Source organism: Sabethes cyaneus, chromosome 2 (assembly GCF_943734655.1).
Source record: "Sabethes cyaneus chromosome 2, idSabCyanKW18_F2, whole genome shotgun sequence".
Classification (NCBI taxonomy): Eukaryota; Metazoa; Arthropoda; class Insecta; order Diptera; family Culicidae; genus Sabethes; species Sabethes cyaneus.
The window spans coordinates 30,971,704-30,990,453 of NC_071354.1; the positions used below are offsets into that span (position 1 = coordinate 30,971,704).

The following is an 18,750-nucleotide window of genomic DNA, read 5'->3' on the forward strand; positions in this document are numbered from 1 at the left end:
GTAAAGGGTCAAGTCTTAGAAAGACGTTTAAGCCCAAGGCTTTGCTTTTCCTGCAATGCTACGATGCCAAATTTGCGGGGTTCAAGCTGTCACCACTTACGAAATTTAGCTACTAGTACTAAGTAACCAAGTGAATTCCATCCATCGTCCTTGTTTCGTTTCGTTTCGTGCCTAGGTGGAGGCCGAATATTCCGATCCGCCAGTGTAGTAGTAGTAGTAGTAGTAGAGGAAAGCCACCATCATTTCAAGGACTTGCCAATGTATGTGGGTAGAATTACAGTAGATCCAAATTTGATTATCAAATGAATTTCCCACTAATGTTGTTACAGAAGGGCCAAAAGGGATTGGGCGGACCCACAAGCAGAGGACTTGCGCGCATTCCGGGGTTATAAGAGTCGCCTTCCAGCATTAGGATCCTTCCATGTAATAATCAATTTCGCTGTACCAACTTTAACCCACGTGATGATTTGTTTGTTTTGAATTGAGAAGTGCCATATTTGCTTCAGACCTTAAGGATTCAGGTTGGCAATCCACTCCATCATCCAGTCTTCCACATTAATGATTTCAATAATAATACTGTTAATAATATGATATTAAGACGAAATGTGGTATATATAGGTAAAAATAGAACAATCTCACCAGCAGTCCTTCGTATGGAATAAAGTAGCGTCCTTTGAGGTTCCATAAGTGCTTCTAATAGTTAATTTAATTTTTCATTCTGGTATCCATGTGCAGTATTAAAACACGTTTTGGCCAAAGTTTTTACTATATAGCAGTAGATGCTACATAAGCTAAAACGAAAAAAATAATTAAAATAACTTATTAGGCTTACCTATTAGCTAGGCTGTGTGGCTCCGCCGTCTGCCCAAAACCTCGGTTTTGAAGCCAGGTAGCCGGGAAGCATCCAGCATCGCACCTTCTAGCTTGGCTACTCAATAGAGCATTACCAGGTATGGCCACGTGGAGGCGCTAGGTAGGGGCTTGGGATGGCTAGAGCTATATTGGACGCTCCTCATTTGCCTTCCCCATTTCATACCTATATTCCGATCCGCCAGTGTAGGGCACAAATTCGCTAATTAGTTAAATCGCTAGTTAGGGACGCTAAATTCTGGTTAACGAGTTAGCGTTTTCGCTAAATTTAGAGTATGTTAGCAAACCGTTAGCTTCGCTAAAAATAAACCCTTGAACTCGCTAACCGCTAAATCGCTAAAGCTGCATGAAAACTGTGAAAGCATTCAAACTTTTTCTCGCCGTTTTTACATTGCATTGGTCAGAAATACTGTCATAAATTAACATACAAACGATTGAATCACTAAAATAATAGTATTACTGTCTGGTGAGTGAAAGAGGGGGTATCATAATATACCGAGAGGTCCACTCATCTTTTCCAGACAAATCGAATTCAAACGAGTTCTAATTGAATCGAAATTTGATTTCCGGCGATAATAACATAAGAAACAGACACTGATAAGCATGCAATATGGAACTGAAACACGAATATTTTTGGATAATAAATACAAAGTTTCTAAGTTTCTGTCTTTAAGGATATACCAATACAAGTTGTGGTAATAACATATGCATTACAGAAATAAGCAAAATACGGACGGCGGTGAAAACAACTACAAAAGCTTTCCTTAAATCCATTACTTCTATCCCTTCTACAACAAATGCTTCGATCAAGGCTTTCAATACATTTAACCATTTTCTAGAAGGGAGAGGATATTGATCACGATGTCCAACTTCTTCACTCCCGGCCAGCGATGGCAGATCCACGGATTTTTATGCATGCTTAAATTTGGGACCCTTCTCATTTTCTCAATTTCTGTGAGTTTAAAATAGAGCAGCAGACTTTAAACAAAGAATATTTCATATTATGTACATGTCTAGACTGGATGGTTCGTCTGATCTCGAGTAAAAGATTGGGTCCTAAATTTAAGCATGCACAAAAATCCGTAGATCTGACATCGCTGCTTCGTGCTGCATCTGGCAGTACGAACAAAGCATCGAGTGTAGTTGCTTGTCTGTTTTCGTCACAACTGCTACAAATCAATTGATAAAGCCGTCAAATTATTTATTTACATACACAATCAATTCCTACGATTAGCGGTACATATCCACGTCGCTCCCCCAATGAAAAAGTGGACAGCTGTACGGCCTGTTTTCCCGAGGTAGCACAGGCAGTACCTCAGTAGTGAAAAACAAGCGAAAAGGTCAGGAAATTGGCTTTTCCTCCTACCGGCTGCTGGTCGCATCGTTCTAGACCAGAATAAGCAGAGAAGATCGACAGGAACTATGCCACCTAGCACGAGCGCCAGACTAACTAGAACCTACACTAGTAAAGTGCCACCTAAAGTGCGCAGCAACTACAATGAAGTGCCCTCCAAGCACCATCAGTCTCGCAATCACTTCAATTATCCATCAATGGATAAGTTAGCGGTGGAAAACCGTGGGAATACACGCTGCTACGGGTATATTCTATGTAGGATATCCAGAGGCCTGTTTTGCTCAGGGGATATTTCCTGAATAGCATAGATTCTTCGAACGAGAGGATCCTCATTCTACTTTAAAATCAGAACTACACTACACTACACACTTAATTTGTCGAGTTTGAGTAATCTTTATTTATTAAGGTATTAACAGACTAAAGTAATGTTGGGAAAAATGTTTAAGTCTACAACCGTGCGTTGCAAACCTGTTAACAGTAACTCTTTATAAATTAAAACTGATATAGAAGATCTTATCAAATCCCGCTATTTTTTCAGGTATTCGATGCCACCAATTCCACCCGCGAGCGGCGCCAAATGATCAGGGAAATCATCGTGCACAAAATGGGCTACAAACTGTTTTTCGTGGAATCCGTTTGTGACGATCCGCAAATCATCGAACAAAACATCATGGTAAGCATCAACCGTTTATTTGGCAGTCAATTTATAATTATTGGTAAAAATCTTTTATATTCTTATTATTTCGATCTTCTCCTCTTTTCTTTTACTTTGCTTTAAATTTTGCTTTAACGACTTTGGTTCCGCCTTCTTTCGGTTTGTTTGCTGAAATGTTTAAAAATTACGAAATTAATCCCAAATGCCTGACCAATCTAGACCAAACTTCGGGCGTACCTGTGTCCATCATCGCTTGTATCGAACGACGTCGAGGTGACTATGAAACTGCTCCTCTTTTTTTTTTAATTTAAAATATACCCATTCCATGTCCATTTCACTGTGCTTGTGTTCCTGTTTGTTGTGTATCCGTTCCGTTTGTTTCCCACAGAACCACCACCACTTTCACACAATTAATTCGTTTTATTTTTGGACTTATACCGTTGTTGGCGGTGGAATCTTGGTCAAAGTCACCCTCGGTGGCACAAAGTCCTGATGCGTGCGTGTAAACAACTCCGTTATGTCCATTCCATTTCCCACCCGGGAAGCATCACTCCTTGTCCTTCCAGTCGACTCGTTGATGTGTTTAATGAATCCCAACACTTTGCGCACATTGGGCGGATGATTTCCGTACCGATCGCGAACTCCTCGCAAAAACGCTTCACTCCAGAGGAGGTGCTCCTGGGGAATGTCCAGCTGACCTGCCGCAATCAACAGCACCGTACTGAGGGTAGCATGGAACATCCGGTTTACGTCTTTCTGAATGGGAATATCCTTCCGGTATTCGCTTTGATCGCGTATAATTGCATTGATGGCATGCTCCACCCGATAACTCCAACCGGTTCGATCCAGTACGGACACGGGCCCGCCAGCCGCGGTATCATCCGGCGGCGTTCGCATGGCGCCTGCGGCGCCTTTGCTACCCACCATAAGGGACGACAATTCGTGCTGATTTTTAACCAACCTAGGTCGGTATTTCGACCGGAACACCGTGCGGGGCTTGCTGCTTACGGGAGTGTCCATTTTGTTTCTCTGTTTTCCTAACTTGTGACGATCGTAAAAACTAACAATTTAAAACCAGTGACATGCCAAACGAGACTGAAAATCGCTTGTGTTGTAAGAAAATTCCTGTAAGGTTACTTTGATCGATCTTCAACTGGCGACTGATGAACAAGCTTCCACTCGATGTTCGAAAACATACGTTTTTAGGTTCATCCAAATTTTCGTCAAAAACAGTGAAGTTAGAATACAAAATGCTTTACGATATTCGTTTTCGATGGTTTTGCACAACCCCAAATCAAAAGCACAGCAAAAAATCGAAACATATTTACAACAGCCACGCCAGCCTACACCACGGGATTGTAAGGACAAGTACATAATCTCACCCTGTTTCGGTTGTTCTTCTATCCGTTCTTCACCGTTCGGTCCGGAAAGTATTCTCACACCGAATTTCTGTTTTCGTTTTTTTCTACCCCTCTCATATCAACGCCGAAATGCAGGAAGTGAAAGTCAGCAGCCCGGACTATACAAACATGAACATGGAGGAAGCACTGAACGACTTCCGCCTGCGGATCGAACACTACCAGGAACGCTACGAACCACTGGACGAGGACATCGAGAAGATGCTGTCGTACATGAAGATCTACAACACCGGCGAAAAGGTGGTCGTACACAAGCACGAAGGGCACATCCAGTCCCGGATCGTATACTATCTGATGAACATTCACATCACCCCGAGGACGATCTATCTGACGCGGGTAAGTTTGCTGTTTTACGACCTCACTGTAAAAATCCGTATCTTAATGATTGGACCAATTCACAGCACGGCGAAAGTGAGCACAACCTGAAGGGATTGATTGGTGGCGATTCGAACCTCAGCGAACGAGGACGCCGTTATGCTCAATCATTGGCCAGGTTCATTTCAGAGCAAAGCATCGAAGGGCTGCGGGTATGGACGTCGTGGTTAAAACGCACCATCCAGACTGTAGCCGAGGTCAACGCTCCGCAGGAGCGCTGGAAGGCACTGAACGAAATCGATGCCGTAAGTTAGCCTGCTCGACACGGCTTCATTAGATTGCAACAATTCTATTAATTTATTTGGTAATTTATTAGGGTACCTGCGAGGAAATGACGTACGAAGAGATCCAGGCGAATTATCCGGAAGAGTTCAAGGCACGCGATCAGAACAAATTCGCCTATCGCTACCCGCGCGGTGAAAGCTACGAAGATTTAGTGGTTCGGCTGGAACCGGTCATGATGGAGCTGGAACGGCAGGGCAACGTGCTGGTTGTGTCGCACCAGGCCGTACTGCGCTGTGTGCTGGCGTATTTCCTGGATAAACCCGCAGGTACGTAGTAGCGACTCGTTTTGGGCTTGATTTCATGAGCCGGAGCATTCAATGGTTTTGCGCTTCCCAGATGAGCTTCCCTATTTGAAAGTGCCTCTGCATACGATCATCAAACTGACCCCGGTCGCCTACGGCTGTAAGGTGGAGCACATCAAGCTTCCGATTGACGCGGTAGACACACATCGTGCCAAGCCAGAGGTAAGTTTTCAGCTGATTTAGATTGACTACGGTTGAGGTTGGTTGGTTTTTAACATTTTGTTTTCGTTTTGATTGGTATGATTATAATTTAATTTTAACAATTTGCCCGATCAAGCACGTTTAACCTTGCGATGCTGTGAAACTTGGATTGCCCGCTACAAATTATCATGGGACGGTGGATGGAATGTACTACTTTACAATTTAGATATAGGATATTGAATATTTTCAGTAGACAATTGCATGTTTTGGCTCTGTAACAAAGTTTTTTGCATTCGAACTTAGGAACTAATGAATAGGCAGTTAATTGAAATGAATATACTAAAGAGCATGGAGTAAAAGTCACTTCTAGCGACTTAAAATGTAGTTGTGTGAAAAATTCTCAAAGGAAACCCATTTCTTGCAGCTCGGTAAAGTCCAGTATAGTATTGTGTCTCGCTTCCAAACGTTGTCTAGAAATATTGAGAGTCTGATGGTTTACACATAATTCCTGTCATTTTTACATTCGTGTGCTTCTGTTTCAAAATCCAGATGTTGTTCCTTTCTTATGAATAGCTATTGTATGATAATTTGTACATGAGTATTTGCTTCAAGTATGAAAATTACATTTCCAGTCATGCTTTTTTTACGTCATTTCACAAAAATTTACGACTGTACTTGCTTTAACATATGCTACTTCGCGAACCGAACACTAGTGTGAGACACAGCCGACGGTGTGAAGAAGTTTAGATGGATCACTAGGGCGATCGCTCCCCAACTAGCACTGTTAAAATCGTTTTAGACTTCAATCGTGATTTTGGTACAATATCTGTCACCCCACCTGTTTTACCTCAATGGTTTGTCGGCCCTCTCTCTATGGCTCACTTGATAACATCGAGATTGTATTTCCCTTTGCGGAATCCAAACTGTGTCTTTGCCAATCCGGTATCGAATTCCACAACGGGCGTTAGTCTGTTCACGATTATCCTTTCCGACAACTTCCCTAACGTTTCTAGTTGGCAGGGATGGATGAAGGCTCCCCTGGTGGTTAGGTATCTCGCTTTCTTCCTCATTCGTGACAGGTGTGAGGGTGTCATTTGTTTGACCCGAAGAGGTCGGAGTCCACATCCCTGGATTGTACAGTGAGAATAAGCCTTCAACGATGACTCTTAGCGATGGCCTGCGGAGTCATCGCACCTTTCATTTTTTTCAGCACCATTTGGTAGGCACTGCTCCTCCAAGGATTTGAATCTACATAATGGCATAGTTCCTGGAAAAAGGATGTCTTCAACCTCTTGAGCGCTAGTCTGGTCGCTTTATGCTCTAACCTAACCTCCCTCGCTTCACGTACCTGAAACGAAAGAGACCGATGTGATGGTCTCGTTCCGCTCGTCCATTAACTGCACATTCCTAGACACGCTCGTGTTGCATGCTGTCGTCAGGACGTTAGTCAGCTCATTAGCAGTCAGATTCGATTGGTTGCTCTCTGCACTAAGTGCTCCCATGAATAGGTCTTTATCGAATGCTTTCACCTTCCATCTCTGATCGGTGGATTCACCTGGTTAATCTAGTTATCTAAGATAACTTGATGAGCGTTATGCGTTTACTCATCGCTTACCCTTCAGCCCATGTTGGCTAGCAACGTTGGACTGTAGAAGGTGACATCGATAATAGAATGCCAACTTTCTGCCCTTCTACAGAAGGTACCAGTGAAACCCTTATTTGCTAAGCTTACATCCAGCTTGGAGAGAGACTCAAGTAAGCTTCGTTCCCTATGGGGAACGGGTGGTTAATAAAATTTTGGAATATATTTCTCAAGCTGCCGAGAGAAAAATTCGGCAAACGGAAGTTTTCGGCGAAGTTTCCGTTTGATGTCGGAACATGAGCGTTGTACGCCCGTCATGTCAACTTTGATACAGCGAGTTTGATTAGACTCAGGCCGTTATCGTTTGTGATGAAGCTGCCACCCATTATTTAGAGTACATAAAATCTGGTAAATTTGCCAGAAACCACTTCTGAGTAGACTTTGCCTGATGGGTTGTAAATGGAATGTAAATAATAGCTCTTTAAAACATTGTCATTGTCAATGTAGAACTTCGTGTTGACTTTTACGGTTCTATAAAAAGCAGAACGGAAAAAACATACCTAAACCATTCCTTTTGTCAAGTTCTGTAATCTCTGGACAGCTAGTTTTTCCATCGGAGTATCAGACAACTTTTTTGCATACAAACGATTATGTTTCTAGTTGTGGAAACCTTGCCTTATTTATTTCCGTCTTAAGACATAGCTTTATGAACGATATTTCTACAATTTACTTGGTTGTTGGGTACTGCTCTTGGTACTTTCCTTGGACACCGTAACCGCTCCGCCAGATCTCGCTCTACCTGGTCTAACCATTTATCTTGCTTCCTGCTGTCCTGGTCGTCTACCGTACCGGATATGCAGCAAACACCATACTGGGTTCGCCGTAGAGCTGCGTGAGTTTTTAACACACGTCTCTCGAAAACTTCAAGCACTCGCTGGTGCTTGTAGGCTATATCTAACAGCAGGCATGAGAGACTATCATCTTGACAAAGCCTTCCGTGTGATTCGAATGAACTTGACAAATGACATTGTGTACCATCCATCGTAGAAAGATTGAATAAGCTTGAGCAACATTCTGGGGGAAACCGTTCTCGTTCATGATTTTCCATGGCTCTTTCGACCGAGGCTATCAAATGCAGCTTTGAAGTCAACGAACAAATGGTGCATAGGAATTTTGTATTCACGGCTTTTTTGGCGGATCTTCCGCAATATAAATATTTGATCCGTTGTTAATCGTCCGTCCGTCACAAACCTGTTCGTAATTAGTGGTAATCGGCGGAAAAATAATTTGGGACGCCACTTTTCACACTCTTCGCTCCTCCGGTAGCAGTTCTGTATCCCAAATTAGAACAATTAGCCGGTGCAGACCAGTGGTCACGTTTTTTAGTCCTATTTTAATGGAGCTTCGCTTCGATGCCATCTTACCCAGTCGATTTATTGTTCTTCAGCTGCTTGATGGCTTCCTTAACGTTGCCAACCGTTGGTTATTTTACCTTGATGCTCCAATTGGTTGCCATTCAGGTGTTCATGGAAGTGCTGCTTCCAGCTTTCGGTCACTTCACGATCGTCTGTCAAAATACTGCCATCATTAACCACACACATTTCGGCTCGCGCCACAAAGCCTTTGCGAGACGGGTTCAGTTCCTGGTGGAACTTTTGAGTTTCCTGAGAACGATACAGCTACTCCAACTTCACATACTCGTGCTCTTTCAGGCAGCACTTTTCTCGCGGAAGATTGGGCGGTTTGCTGCATCTTCATCTGTGACTTTTAGTGACCTCCAGGTGTATTTGTGAGGAGTCTACAGCTAGAAGAAGGTAATACGTACGGTCATGTTCTCGAAAGTGACAAAGTCGTTGGCCAGCGGGTGTGCGCTGAACCCTCATCGGTTTGTATTCCCCCACCTGACCGACCTGAGCATTCACAGCATTCGTCGTCGGTACTTCTGAAGTGTGAGCTGTCCACGTTGATGATGCTTATGTCATAGGTTCTTGCCTCGGAAAGGCACAGCAGCCCGCGAAGGCGAAGACGTGCAAAAGCTTGGTCTGAAAGTCGTGGAGTGGACACAGAAGGCCTCTTTTGTTTCCGAGTCCCAGGCCGTTGTGCTTATGGCGAGAATTTTGGATGTATGGTCAGATCTATATAGATAACGTACCTTCTTGGTTAGCGTACAGCGTACGAAGAGGATGGTTACCATCGGGGGTGGTCAGATTTTATGACGGCTGGTGACTGATTCTGGTGACGGCTTGTGGGCCACTTGACGCTTCGTTGAGGTTAAGTTTAAAACAAGAGACTGGATTACGCTCACCGTGATCCCGTACCTGTTGCGGTTTCCTACCGACGAGTCCAAAAATTATTGTTTCCATCGACAGGATGGTCGGTGACGTTAGTCAATCACCGAGTCGCAAGGCAAGTGTTCGGCGTGATGAGGACGAGATTAGTGATCTTGGTGACGTCTGTCGCGGTCCCAAATTTTAACGGGCTGGTTTCCGCCGAGCTGATTGAGCCCTCGAGGAGGAATAGTCCACTCAATAATATTCAGTGTCGACGTTCCGGCATACCGTTGCAACTTCAAGAAGAAAGGTTCACTTTAAAAATCGCTTTTAATGTCTCGCCCAAGCGAAACGGATGCCTCATTCGTACCTCGAGCCAATACCATTCTTATAACTTGCCCTGACAAGAGGTTTCGTGGTTGGTAAAGGTAGAATTTAGTATGAAGCGGGGCTGTGGACGCATGAGAATAAACTCATACCAGAAGTCAGTTCACGTCGAATAGCTCGGATAAGTTAAAAAATTAAAATTATCGACGAATTACGAGCCTGGAAGAAAAATTGGGTTCGAATCCGGTTTGTTATGTTTGGCACCCATTATAGGTTGGTTCATACCACAGATCTCCCAGTTTGGTAAAAAAGAATGAATTACGAACCTGTAAGGGTTGCTTCAATGACCCTCCCTTTATCTAATTTAATCCTTCCTTTCTGCTTCATGTCCTGGCTTGCCCTGCAGATGCTATAGAACACTCACGTTTCATTACTTCTTCGCTATAAAAAATTATTTAACTATCTGACTTTATTAATAAGTCAACCCAAAAACAGGAGATTGGGCTAGACCAAATCTCATTAGGCGTAAGAATGTTCTTTGCGAGAATCCGTAGTCTTCGCTGTACCCAGTATGTGCTACGAGGTTTCGACCCCAAAGCTACAGAAGCGGCATACAGTACTTGACAAAATAAAATACGCACCTCTCGTATCTTCAAACTTTCATGCTTTTCTCATTATTTAGTTTTGTCCAAACTCTGTTTCCAACCCTCCACGGGTCTGTCGATATATTTTTGAGCAAATTTAAGACGTTGGATCCTGATGATGATTCAGCAGCCGAGAGTCAGGGTGGCTTTTGCCGTATCAAGAATTGCTCTCCATTGTACTCGGTCCTGGGCTACTCGTCGCCAATGCGTTGCGCGTCTCTACACACGCAAGTCGGCTTCAACCAACGTTCAAATGCCATCGTTGATGCACCTGCTGATGTTGGAACGAACATTGTTGACCTGAGTGACCTTCCGGTTCCCTCTATTGCGCCAAGAGCAAACAAATTTTGGCTGTATCTTTCACGCTTAAATCCAGTGTTGACCGATAGTGATGTACAGAAAATTGTTTCTCGTTGTTTGAACATTACCGATCCGGTTTATATCCTACAAAATCGGATTGGATCCTGATATGAAGTCTCAGGCACTCGATACATCCTCGTGGTCAGTAGGAATGCTGTTTCGTGAATTTTTTGATCGTCCAAAAAACTTATATCGTCTGACCATTCCTGCCCCGCCAGAGAGAATGGACTGAGCGGAGTGCGAACGAGAAGCGACGATAACTTGACAACGTATGAATGCAGCTATGATGCCAACAGCCATCTGGACCCGGGACACACTTTAACAGGCGTTATGGAAGCCCCAACTCCCTCTGACACAGTTGTGCTCGCTGCTGTTACCTGCTGTCGACATCGTCCCGGTCCTGTTGTCGGAGTGCGGGATGGGGTCTTCCAGCCTGAAATCTCAGGCATGTATAATTGTAATGATGAACTTTCGGTACCTGATTATTTTCGCTGTTCCAGTACATCGGTCCCCGGCTCTGTTTCAGAGCAGCCTGTGAATGACGAAAAAAAGAATTTGGATCAGCTACCAGAACGTGCGCGGGCTACGAACAAAAATCGACGAAATCTTCCTAGGCACAACTAACTGTTTGTATGATGCTATAATTCTTACCGAAACGGGCTTAGACGATCGCATTCATTCTGTTCAATTATTCGGTATTTCATTCAACGTGTTTCGGTGCGATAGGAGTCACTTGAATACGTACTAAAAGATCATTTGGTTGTGTTCTGATTGCTGTGGCAAAACGACATCCGTCTGCATTATTATTGTACGAGGGAAACATTTGGAACAGGTTTGTGTTAAGGCGACCATTTATGGCTTAAGAATTTTGCTTTGCGCCTTTTATCTATCGCCGGATAGATCAAACGATGTGGCAATTATAAAATGCCATACAGCCTCGGTGCGTGAACTATTGGGGAATAGTTCTGATAGTAGCACTGTTATTATCTGTGGCGACTATAATCAGCCGCGTATCGCTTGGACTATACAAAACGGTGTGACACAGAGTCATAATTCTGCGCAACTTTCGGCCGCCAATGCAGCACTGATCGACGGTATGGATTATGCAGGTCTATACACAGCTCAATCATCTTGGTCGCCTGCTGGATTTGGTGTTTACAAGTGATGCCGATCTGCTAGTCGAAAGGTCCGTTGTACCATTAACACATCCGGACTTGCACCACCCTCCTCTGCTCATTTCGCTCCCAGTAACTGTCTGCCAAGAGGCTGTTCAAGAGCGTGTTGTTCCTGTAAGACGCGAGTTAAATTATCGCAAAATTAATTTCGACGCCTTTTCTGCACATCTTTGCAGTATTGATTGGACTGCATTATTCGAAACTGACTCTGTTGATACCATGGCCGTGCGCTTTTGTGATACCGTTTGCTTATGGCTAAATGAAAATTTGCCTTTTGTGAGACCCACTTCCTCTCCTGCGTGGGGCACACAGTTGTTACGTCGATTAAAGCGTATGCGTAATAAATGCCAGCGCAAGCATCGTCGTTGGCGTACTATTCAAACAAAACACGACTTTAAACGGGCCAGTGAAAATTATAGGCGACTTAATGCTAACCTTTACAAATCGTACGTCTTAGGTGTTCAAACAGACCTACGTAGAAACCCGAAAAAGTTTTGGACCTTTGTAAACTCGAAACGAAAATGTTCCTTGGTCCCTTCTGAAGTTTACTTCGACGACACCGAATCATTCACTGCATCTGATTCATGTGAACTATTTGCTACGTTTTTCTCGTCTGTGTTTGCCTGTGATCCTGGACCATCAAGTGCTGCAGATTATGCTACGTCGCAGGTCCCAACCGATTACATCGATTTCGATATCTTTGAGATTTCTCCGGATATGATAGCCGCTGCCGCCAAGAAATTGAAAACATCGTACTGTGCTGGTCCTGATGGAATTCCTGCCGTCGTCTTTTGCCGTTGCGCCGAAACCTAAGTTGTACCGCTTTGTTGTATTTTCAACAAATCTTTTGCGCAAGGGAAGTTTCCTGAGATTTGGAAGCATTCGTATATGTTTCCTGTCTTTAAGAATGGGGATCGACGAAGTGTCAGGAACTACCGTGGTATTACAAATTTGCTTGCTGGCTCGAAATTGTTCGAAATAATTGTGAGTGTCGCATTAATTCAGCGCACCAGACGCTACATTTCCTCGGACCAACATGGTTTCATTGCTGGCCGCTCCATGACTACAAATCTTCTAGATTTCACTTCTAATTGTATTATAGAAATGGAACGTAAGGCACAAGTGGATGTGATCTATACTGATTTAAAAGCGGCCTTCGACCGCATCAATCATCGAATATTGCTCGACAAAGTCTTACGTCTGGGTGCGTCGCAACAGTTTGTCACCTGGCTACGCTCATATTTGTGCAATAGAGTCCTGCAAGTGAAACTTGAGTCTAAATTATCGTCGCCGTTTATAAATAAATCTGGTGTACCTCAAGGCAGTAACTTGGTTCCACTTCTGTTTATTATTTTCTTCAACGACGCTGCCTCTGCTCTAGGAACTGGGTGCAGACTGGTAAATGCTGATGATCTTAAAACTTACTTGACGATTCGTTGCATAGAGGATTGTCGTCGTCTTCAGACACTTTTGGATACGTTTGTGAATTGGTGTAAATCAGCACTCCTAAATGTGAGGTAATGACATTCCATCGTATTAAATCGCCGATCGTATCCGATTATAGAATTGATGATCAGATATTAAAAAGGGTCGATTGCGTTAACGATCTTGGTGTTACATTAGACCCGAAAATGGCGTTTGATCGGCATCGTGCGATGATAATTTCAAAAGCAACCCGTCAGCTGGGATTTATCGCCAAAATTGGACGAGATTTCACTGATCCGCATTGTTTTAAAGCACTCTATTGCGCGTTAGTCCGGCCGATTCTTGAAAACGCTTGTCTAATTTGGATACCGCACCAGTTCTATTGGAACCTTCGAATTGAACGAGTGCAGAGAAGGTTTATACTATTGGCTCTTCGGAATTTACCTTGGCGTTGATCCAGATAACTTACCTCCATATCCTGACCGCTGCCGTTTACTAGGTCTCGATACACTTGAGTGTCGGCGTAAGGTGCAACAGGCGTTGTTCGTGGCCAAACTGCTGAATGGCGAGATTGACTGCCTACAGTTGCTGTCGCTTCTAAATTTCCGCGCATCTCAAAGGACTCTGAGACCGACACGTCGCTGCTGACTGACCGATTTCATCGCACTGAATTTGGCCGTAATGAACCAGTTGCATCATGTATAAAAAATTTCAACCAAGAAGAGGAATATTTTGAATAACAGTAGTTCATTTAGACTTTAAGTCAGATGAGTTGTAAAGCAATAAAACAAAAAAACCTGGTCGAGCCATCTAGCACGTTGGGCCCCTCTATTTCTGGTGCCGGTGGGGTTCTTGAAGAGAACGGATTCCACTGTAATCGAGGAGAAATTTCTCTATTCAAGATACCTTCCTCGCGGTTTTTAACCATAAGCTTACGGATATCTTCACAAATTTGCTTTTATCGATATTGTGAGATTGAAATGCGCTCCAATAGTAATGAAAAATCAATAATAAACAATTTATTTTGACACTTCACTGCAGTTTGATGGCGAGGAAACTATTCGTATGCAGCAGGAGGTGATGTGTAGTCATGATATTAGAAGTGCGTATTTTATTTTGATCAAATAAAAATCAATTTTTACTTTAAAGCTATTTGATCCAAATAAGTAATGTTTAGTTTTAACGATACCCAAATCGTTAAAAGCACAGAAAATACTACAAATTATCTGTCCAAGTTTATATGCGTTTGGTACTCTTACATAGGTTAATGGACAGCTTTGATTGTCTCAATATTGGAAGATTCTAAACTCAGATTTTAAGCAAGATGAACTGCCCATAACTGGAAGACAATGACATCTGCAAAATCGTGCAACTTCGAAGTTGAAACCGCGACAATTTTTCTTTAATATTTAATCGATTTTGGAGACAAATCCTCATAAATATCACTTGGATGTACATAACAGAATACTTTTACAAGTAATTAGTTCACAAGTGACTTCAAATTTGTTCCAAAACTTATAAAAACTGCTGAAGTTACTGATATGCGTCTATTTGTGGTTGAATAAGCAAGAATCAACGCATAACAGTCACAGTCCTTGATCCTTGCGTTGCCGGTGACTCGGCAGTAGTTTCAAGACCACGTGTCGTTATTGTTTTGATAATTCTCGTGCTCGTTCAATTCAATTGTTCAAAATGTCCGTTTGGACTCAAATCTCTTCCTGGCCTTTTCTCCTTTTATTTGTAATTTGTTATCATGAGTTTATAGTGGGGTTGCGTGATGGGGTTTGTCTGACTCAAAAGCTGATCGCTTTCCTGTGTGTCCGGAACACTTCCAGAACGTGTCCGAGTACCGACCAATGTGATCCTGGACACTATATATGATAACAAATGAACTAATTCGAACTAATTGTGCGATTTTCGAGTATCGACTTAGTGATGTCACTTGTTGTATTTTAGTTAAATTCAGAAATTGATCCCCGTAGAGGTATCCGGAACATTCACGGACATGTTCAGATGTGACCAATGACGTTTCCAACACTTGATACGACTACCAATAGTCTAGATTTGAAAATCCGTGTACTTATAGGTGTCACATCATGAGTTTGTGATTCAAGGTGCTTCTATTTGAATGTTCCAAGGCACCTGACCCTTTGCGAGAATAGCCCCTTTTTCACTTTTCTATGAATTTCAGTTACTGATAAACTGTACGATATTTTGATACTTTCCACTGAATCCGAAATTGTATTTATTAGCATGAAACAACAAAACCAATATTTACCATGGAACGAAACTAAAATAGCATGAAAAAGTAACTGCACTAACTAATAATTTCTAATGAATGCCCGGACTAACTACGCAATTACGGTTAACCTTACTGGACTAATCGCATCCCTCCTCCTGTTCGCCATGCACTCACCTAACCTAACGATAGCCTGACGCCTAAAAACGGAGAGGTATCAAGACGTATCGGGTATCGGGACAACCTTGCCACGGCAACTCCGGTCGACCTCTCTCCTGACTGTCTCTTCCCTTCATTTGCAGATATCAGACGAATCATTCAGTAGCGAGAGTAGTGGCTTGCCGGGCGACGAATCTCCCCTGTCAGCATCCCGCAATAGCAATAATTGTGAATGTTAAAATCATTGACAAAATAAGTGCGCTGCAATCGACGTGAAAATTCCATTTTAATCTCCCCATATTTTGTGTCCTCCACTCATATTGTAATGTAACCGGATCTAGGATGTGTTTAACTGTGTTTCATATGTAACTGTGTCAAATTATTGCGGGTCCGTACCTAGAAACCGATATTGTGTCAATCATGAAAATTGTTATATATTAAGATAAACCCCCATTCGAAGAGCGACCGCCGATAGGGAATTTATGTTGTATTTTAACCTACCATTTGAACTTAAACGCTATGGATGGCGAGAAATAAATATCATTAACTACTTACCTTCTATCGAAGATGTTTTCTGTAAATAGTGGCTAAAACCGTGTACATATAAACAATATCAAAACCTATAACCGAACCAGTGCGTAACCTAACCTCTCTGAAACCGTATTCGTCATTTGTTTGTTTGTTTGTGGTTTTTCTTTTCGCAGATTCCCGGCTCCTTGGATCCGAAGTTTATTACCAAACGGGTAAAAGAGTTGCGACTGGAATAGAAAAGCTTCCAGCCCCTCCGCCCCATCGCGTCGTCGGTTCATCGTACATAAAATTCGCATCGTGGTTTATGGCAACGCCTACGCTCCACCCCCCTCCCCAATTGATTGAATGTGTGTGTGATGTTCACCAGCCCGAATGCTGCTACGTTGCGTATGACGATGAATGTTTGTGTCCGTGCGGTTCTTTTTGCGTTCTCAGTACTTTTATTTTTCCAGCTAGTTTGTTAGGGTATTACACTTTACTACATTTTATTGGCATTTACAAGTTTTTTTTAAATTAGATAATTTATTCTGAGTCTTGCCATTTTTGAACCAAACATACGTACCCGGTCCATAGACCGGGTAGACTTTACAAACGGATTGGTTAATAAATTATTTTAAAATGGGCTAACTTTGAGAGTTAACCCGCAAAAAAAAAGACATAATGTAATTAATCAAACTGTCATGTAACCCTACGACAAAAATGAAGAGACCATAATTAGCGTGTAAGGTAGTCCATTTTTTTATGTAAAATAATCCAAACAACTGAAATAAAATGATAATTATATCGATTGAACAAATAGTCAAAAACAGAAAATAAATATCATCAAAACAATAGAGATGAAATCTCCGAACGTGCGCATGCTTTTGCTGTCAATATTGTGGTTAACAACAACGATTTTATTGCGGAAAGAAAATTCCCGTCGTTTTTGTTTGTTGTTTTTTTTAAAACACGGCGGTAACGAAACTTTCTTTTGATTGAAATTTACTTTTCAGCTGGTCCACCTGGAGTTGTTGACGGATTTGATTGAAGAGATATGGGATTGACTGGAAGGTAAACGGCTCTACTGAATTAGACTTTTGGTTATGATCGTAGAACTGCATATGATGGTGAATAAAGTATTTAAAGAGTTGAGTAGTAGGTTAAAGACCGTCGTCGAGACTTATCGACCAAGTGGGTATGTTAAATAAATATCATTTTTGGACCGGTCACAATGATGATAATAGTCCAACTCGATTTCACATTCTTGATCGAAACTATTTTGAAGCTGGACAATCCGCGGGTCGAACCAAGCTTTAATAGGAGCCAATTATAACGCCAACACTAGCGAATTGAGTTATTTTTCTTGACACAAATTGTGCGTCTTCCTCTCCGTCCAATGTAGTCAAACCACCGATCGAATGAGAAGTTTTAATCTAACTCGTTTTACTGACGGGACGAACCTGAACTCGCCCTGTACTGTACTACGAGAAACGTCTTTTCTATATCTTTTCGTTTCTCTGATTCCTCACATTCTTTTTTTCGTTTATTTCTACCTTCTAGTTATATTTTTCGCAAGGATCTTTAATGTGCGATTGTCCATGATTGTTCGGTATTCCCCAACGGGGTAACAAACTGACAGCTCCCATATATAAAAAAACGTACCGCGAAATGCTGGTTCCTGGTTCCGCTACTAACCTTTGAGTGTGGTGAATAACTCGAAATGATAACACTGCATGATTTTTCATGCAATACGCGTGCAAATTTTGTCCTTCAGTATACTATTTAGAAACTATTGTTTCACTCAAGACCGTGAAAAAATGTCGGCATGGACCGACAATTCCAAAATCATCGTCGTAAATGCTTAGTTGATCTACCTTTTCATTCTACTGTTTTCGTTGAAATTGTAATACGCGCATTTCAAATGTAACGCAAGATGAGCTTTTGCTTCCATAATTGATGCTACAAAAGCGAACGTTTTCCTATAGAAATAATGCATCACTTATTACGGACGGCCCGAAAATGCGATTGCAGCGCCACTCACAACACTGGTAGCAGTTACGAGAAACATGTTCTGAACTGTCATTATAATAGGGGGTAGGTATTCTCTCATGATTGAGTCTGCCGACAGATTCGGAAAGTAACTGTCAACTGGAAAACACGTGTTTTACTGACGACCAAATTTTTTCTGGATTTTTCGACTGATTCTAACAAAATAAAACTTCTTTCTGTGATTACTACCAACGTTTTAAGTTCGGAAGTCTACGAAATGGCGGACCCCGGGGATCCAGGAGGAACGCATGCAAGGGCAGTCAAGAAACATGTGATTTACGAGTACAACGAAAATGATGCAGCTCCATTCAGAGTACTGGTTGAGCTAGTCGACTCAGAAAGCGGAACGAAAATCATCAATAAACTATCGCTCGGAAAGATTCTCTCCAAAACTCCCGAATACCGCCAAGACGTCAGACGTCAAACTCATAGTCTTGGTCAGCTCTGGTCAAACAGCCAGCGAAATACAGGCGAATAAAGTACTGTTCAAACAAAACTACAACGCGTACATCTCAAAGCATTTTATTGCTATATCAGGAGTTGTAGCGGGAGTCCCTGTCGACATGACGACAGAAGAAATTATGGAAAATATACAGAGCACAGTTCCCAT

At 42.4% G+C, this 18,750-nt stretch overlaps 1 protein-coding gene across 4 annotated transcripts in view; it reads left to right on the forward strand.

The window, feature by feature from the left end:
• The window catches only part of LOC128734459 (6-phosphofructo-2-kinase/fructose-2,6-bisphosphatase), a 63,173-nt gene extending 46,196 nt beyond the window's left edge, over nt 1-16,977 (forward strand). For 3 of the 4 annotated variants that reach the window (XM_053828670.1, XM_053828672.1, XM_053828673.1), the window contains exons 3-8: nt 2,763-2,897; nt 4,376-4,633; nt 4,699-4,917; nt 4,989-5,223; nt 5,294-5,421; nt 16,286-16,977. In XM_053828670.1, coding sequence (XP_053684645.1) covers nt 2,763-2,897; nt 4,376-4,633; nt 4,699-4,917; nt 4,989-5,223; nt 5,294-5,421; nt 16,286-16,348 — 1,038 coding nt within the window. In that variant the 3' untranslated portion in view covers nt 16,349-16,977. Of the gene's footprint in view, nt 1-2,762; nt 2,898-4,375; nt 4,634-4,698; nt 4,918-4,988; nt 5,224-5,293; nt 5,422-5,536; nt 6,566-16,285 lie in introns of those variants that run through there. The other variant, XM_053828671.1, reaches the window with a different exon arrangement.
• Nucleotides 16,978-18,750: the final 1,773 nt, after the last annotated feature.